Source organism: Haemaphysalis longicornis, unplaced genomic scaffold (assembly GCF_048455015.1).
Source record: "Haemaphysalis longicornis isolate Haplotype H1 unplaced genomic scaffold, Haemaphysalis longicornis Haplotype H1 scaffold_4, whole genome shotgun sequence".
NCBI lineage: Eukaryota > Metazoa > Arthropoda > Arachnida > Ixodida > Ixodidae > Haemaphysalis > Haemaphysalis longicornis.
Window position 1 is genome coordinate 116,729,804 of NW_027526361.1, and position 5,895 is coordinate 116,735,698.

At 48.3% G+C, this 5,895-nt stretch overlaps 1 protein-coding gene across 1 annotated transcript; it reads left to right on the plus strand.

Annotated features, from left to right (window-relative positions):
- Positions 1-705: 705 nt before the first annotated feature.
- LOC144179295 (uncharacterized) lies at positions 706-4,842 on the plus strand. Its single transcript, XM_077707593.1, has 2 exons — positions 706-1,145; positions 1,753-4,842. The coding sequence occupies exon 2, from the start codon at positions 1,826-1,828 to the stop codon at positions 3,797-3,799; it is 1,974 nt and encodes a 657-aa protein (XP_077563719.1). The 5' UTR covers positions 706-1,145; positions 1,753-1,825; the 3' UTR covers positions 3,800-4,842.
- Positions 4,843-5,895: the final 1,053 nt, after the last annotated feature.

Genomic DNA, 5,895 nt, shown 5'->3' on the forward strand with positions numbered 1-5,895 from the left:
CCCTAGTCTTCAGTATTGTATGTTACCTTACATCCCTTCCCCTAGAATTTTCTGAAATCCTTTACAGTTAACAAAGTGGCTGGTACTTTCTTTCTCGCATCCCTTGTTCTTGGATATTTCCCTCACTAGCCGTACATGCAAGCGTGCAGAAAGATACTCGCTTCGTTTACCGGGAATGTAACAGAAGCTTCGCCGTGCTCCGTCCTATCATAAATTACAAAATCAGAAATCAGAAGCTCCGAAATGCATTGCAAATGAGGAGCATATATCATCCCTGTTTAGAACAGACGTAAAAAAGCGTAAGAACAACGCCACTCACCAATCTGTAAATCGTCAATTGCACAAATAGAGAGCCTGGAGTGTTTATTGTGTTCAAATAATTTAACAACAACGTATTTTTGAGCGGGATACGCGCCTACAAAATTCAATTTTAGAGAGAGAGAGAAAAGTGAGAGAAAATGCCTTTACTCTTCTGAGATTTTTGAAAAATCTTGAAGAAAGGGAAATACACACGCATCACAAAACGCAGCATTTAGCACCGACTACCTTCAACCACATGCAAGATTATTTGTTCTTCCAAACTGTGACAGCATAAGGAAGACGTCATCATGGTAACGCAGGCCGTTCGGGGATTATTCAACGTCGAACCGCGGCAAATGACCCCCTGCACCTACTCCGCGTAATCGATGCCGCCTCCGGCACGCCCGTTCGTTTACAAAGCGAGCCCACGCCTAGGGCAGTAAGCTCGCTATTTTGAATTGTTGATAAAAGCCCCGGCCGCGGAACTGCGCAGTCTGCGTCCGGGCTTCGCTGTTTCTCCGTCGTGGTTGGAGAGCGGCGTGCCGAAGCCGCAAGCGGAGGCCGGCGCGGACTGCTCGGCAGGCGTAATCGACATTGCCCTCGGCGCCCGCCAAGGCCGACCACGACTCGGAAAGAAGAGTTGAGCCCGCATCACGCTCGCTTTAACTCGCGGATGCCACGTTGGGGCCCCATTCGGCCTTCGCCGGACAGGTTTTCGTCGTCTGGAGAGACGCGCACCGGATTCCGTGGCCACTCGGACAACAAACGAGTGAAACGTTGTGGCGGAGAATGCAGCGCTGGTCGTCGGCCGTAGTTCGACGTCAAGCGGGGTCCAGCTGCCTCCGGTAGGGAAACTTTGACATATAGCCACTTTGCCGTGAGAGCCAGGGACTAAGTACATTTACAATGTCTTAGCGTAAGATATGTTCGATGTTTCTACGGCAGCTCTTCGCACGAGGAGCCCGAAAGAACAGTAAACCGACGCCCCAAACTCTTTACGCAATTCATACAACCTAATGTTTGCTGGCACCGGGTTTCTCCCTTTCAAAAACAATATTTGTTTATTACCAGCGCGGGTAACTGGGACAGGACGGAGAGCAAACAAGAAAAGCGCTCAGGTTATTTCGTCTTCACCTTGCCCACGTTCGCCGCGCTGGTCTTTGATAAGTATCAACCAGATAGCTCAAAATCGTGCCTTACTGCAGTTCAAGAACAATAATTAAAGAGTACAATAGTGACGCTCGTTCGTAGTCCGTACGAAACCTAAAGCAGCATCTGCCTTGTTTATGACGTCTTCACTTAAAGTGCTCAGCTTCTAACGTTCCCTTGTTAGGGTCCTATAGCTTGCTTTCGGGATTAACTTATATATTCCTATTTTTGCAAATCATCTGTTTTAAAAACGTTCTCTCACATTTCGATGGTCCTAAGAGTCACTGTGAAATGTATACGCAGGATTTGCAAGGCCTTCTGATGTGTCGCCTTGTGCGGACAGCATCCCCGTGTGTTGTATCGTCCACGAGCCGCAATGAAGAGCCTTGTCGTACTTTCTGTGTTGGGCGCCGTGTTCTTGACTGATGTGTACTGCTTCGAGAACGAATGCAACGCGACTCTTAGCTGGAATGTTGCACCCGAGGATCACCCGGACATACCACGCGAGCGCATCGAAGACCTCCTTCGGTGCCCCGAGGAACTGCACGGCTGCAGTGACACGCGAGTTAATTGCACGGAACGACTATACGCCGTCACTTGCTCTTGCGCCGACAACTGCCAAAGCTACGGATACTGCTGTTGGGACGCTGGGCTGAAACTCAAGTCTGCGGTAACAGCAAAGTGCATAGAACACAATGTGGACAAAAAAAACGGCCGGGACTTTTACGCCATCACTGGGTGCCACCCGAATTGGCCCGATGATGAGGTACGGAGCTCGTGCGAAAATGCAACCAACCGAAAGGAAGACTTTTATTTGATTCCAGTAACCAGTGAACGACAGGTGACATATTTTAATGGTTTCTGCGCCTTGTGCAACTACGATTTGGACAACACCTCTGTATTTTGGAACGCCTCCGGAAGTGGCACAAACTTACAGGTGAGCCCACCACAGTATGCACTAGACAACAAAGACGTATTCTTCTGGCCGTGTGATCCATACCTGGTGAACGTGAAGACTTGCCCAGAAAATGCGAGCACTGAAATAAAGCGAAAATGTTCTACTTATTTCGCTCCCGTCAGAACCGAGGACAACGAAACAGAGGACAACGAAACAGAGGACGAAACAGAGGACAACGAAACTGTGTACAACAACGTGTACTGTGGTCTCTGCAACGGCGTGCAACTTTCTTCGATGAAATGTGTTCCGAAGCAGGTTGTATTAGAAACGTGGTCACGCATTCAGTTCAAGTCCAAGACCAGGTTTAGTCTTGTAGACCTGGTGAGACCAGTGGTGAGCCAGGGTTCCTGCTTCTCGTGGCACAATGGTAAGTGCTATATTAAGGCCCCTCACTATGCTTTCTCCAACACTTCTACGGTGGCCGGAAACGAAACCATGCTCAATTCCACGAACATAACAATGACTGGCCATGAAGACTACAATGTGCAGAGCTATCTCACATTCATCTGCATAAGCCTATCGCTCATATGCCTTTTTTTGAAATTCGTCGTGTACGTGCTCTACAAGAGTTCGCGAACGTTCTCTTCTCGGTGCACTCTGTGTCTCTCGGGGACGCTGTTCTGGAGTCACCTGCTCTTCCTTCTCGGAAACAGCTTCGACGCGCCAAAGCCTGTGTGTATCGGCGTGGCCATTGTCCTGCACTACGGCTTCCTGTCCACATTCTTCTGGACCAGCGTTCTGTCGTTCGACATCTGGAAGAACGTAGCGGCCACCCGACTTTCTTCAAGCAGGACCGGAGGATTCTTACTCTACAGCCTCATTGCCTGGGGAGGCCCTGTGGTCGTAGTGGCCCTGTGTGCAGTGCTAAACTGGACTGTGCCGGAGTTTGTGCTGTCCCCTCGGTACGGCCGCTTCTCCTGTTGGATCGGCAGCCTGTGGAGCCAGCTGACCTTCTTTCTGATGCCAATGGTGGTGCTACTTATACTCGACATCGGCTTCTACATCCACATCATTGTTAAAATACGAAATACGGCCAAGCGTGCAGCTGCCTTTGACTTCAAGGGTGGGGGCAACCAGTCACACATGGGACTGTTCGTGAAGCTCGCATTCATCATGGGCACGACTTGGCTTCTGGGCTTTGTTGCTGCCTTCGTCAACACACTAGCGTTGGACATCATTGTGATTGTATTAATCGGGTTACAAGGTGTCTATCTGTTCTTCGGATTCAAGGACTACCAGCATTTGCTTCCGAAACGATTCCGCAAGAGGAAAGCTCTGGCTACAGGGGTATCAACGGCGCACACAGAGATGTCCTCTTCTGGGAGAGACCTCAGTGAGAGAGACGTCGTTTACCGATCGCCGGCTGCAGTGCAGCCCGAGAAGACGAAGTGACACTTGTGCAAGTCGCATGGATTCTTCTCCTCCCGGCTGAGTCAACCATAAAAAAGACGTAAATATCAATTTGTGCACACGCGTCAAATGCATCAACCGTTCATAGTTTCATGTAACCACTTAGATAATATGTAGTGCTTGCATGCCCCCAGTTTTTATAGTGCTTTAATTTTTCCATTGTTGTGTTACAGAAGAGAGCTGAAAAAAACTGCACAGCGACATGGTAAACATAGATGTCATGCTACTGTAAGTTTTGTGATAACTGGTTTAAGTTACCCAGGACGCCCAGTTAAGCCAAATCTTCCGCCTGCTTTTCTACTGTGAGCTCCGGCAAATGTTTGTTGGTCCAAGCCTTGATATTACGGCCCTCATTATTTAAGCTTTGTGTGATCCCCCTGGTGCGCTCAGTTTGTTTATTAGATTTTCCTGGAATGTCCAAATCTTTTTTGGGAATGTGCGAGTATTCATTGTTCGTTATGTGAATAACTTGTTTTATTCGCATTCTACCTCAGAATAAAATATTCAGCAGTTATGTAATTGTACTTTGGGGGAACGACCATGACAAATTACCGTGTTGTGTTTTTCATAAGCTATTTTGCTTACTTCGGGTAATCTGTTTTGAGTATTATGTCATTCATGCATTTTATCAGTATACTTTAGTCACCTCATTACGGATGTCTTGCTTGACGAGTTGCGCGGCTATGTGAAGCTTTATTTTGTTACCTCGGGAGTTTCCTTAACTCTTCCGTTTTGTGAAACCATGACTGTTTTATGTCCCGTTTTATCATCGATGTGCTGGCTTTTCGGAGTCATTTTTTTTTCTTTTATGATATTCAAAGTGATTTTCTTACTTCTAGTCATTTGGAGGTTTTCTCCTAATTTCCGGCTTTTGGTCAATGTTATTCATAAAGGTTATAAAATTTTTCAATTGCTCCTCTTGTGCACTTCATCCAGTAGAACTAAATTCAACATCTCACGTCTACAACCACTTGCCAAAAGGCAGTGCGTCCTTTTAAAAATATAAATCGTCTTTCTTTACTGTGGCTGTGTCCAGCTTTCTGTGTCCTTTATTTATTCAGCAACAAACATCACGCGATTCGAAGCGTTTTACTGCAAAGCAGTATATGTCTAACCCCTCCAGTTTTCATTTCGGTGTCATCGATTTACCCGGCGCCGTTTCGGGGATCCTCCTCCCCACCGTTGGCACCTCTTTCACAACTATTTTCCTTCTCGCCTCCACCGATGCCCCCTTGTAAAGTATGCGGCTAACAGATGATTGCGAAAAATAAACTGAAGCACGGATGGGCGTAAACAAATGCACTTACGATTACTACAAATTGTGCGCAGCAGGAACTGCAGTCTTCTCGGTCACGGCGCATTTCTACTGCGACTAAGGAAGTGTTCGCGTTATCAGCGACCGTACGACGGCGTGCGCTACTCCGCTGCTAACTTGCAGTGCCACGCCGCCGCCGGCCAACATGTTGCAAATCGTTTTCGAACCTCCCGCGCAAATTTCACGTTTCGAATTAGCCCCCCACAATGGAGCAGCGAGCATGTTGTTGCATATCGTGTTTGAACCTCCCGCGCAAACATCAAGAAGTTTGAATTAGTGGAGTATGGAACAGTGTCTAGGGGATGTGCAGGGGGAGGGTGCTCCTCGGTGGCGACACATAAAACGTGTGAACGAAAGGCAGTGAGAGAGATGACGCGGTAGCCGCACGTGTCGTACTCCACTTCACCCTTCGCTAGACGCTCCTCTCCGTTTTCTTTCTTTCGTCGCTGCTGCGCTTGCGCCCTCGGTTACGCATACGCCGCTCACGCGAAGCCCAGGTAACGGCTGCCAAAGGTCTGCCCCCTAAAACGACCAAAACCCGCCGTCGCGGCGTATGTCACTTCTAAGCACCCGTACATGACCAGTTCCGGTTTATGCGTGCGCAGTTTTGTAGTGAAAAATAGTGGTAGGGATAAGGGGAGGCGTGCACGCGCAGCTATGGGTTTCTTGCCCGTACTGATGGATGGTATGTCTGTTGTGCTGGTACGATATTTAAACGCGTACGTTAAAAGGCCCAATGGGACCTGTCCGGAGTCCTTAGTGG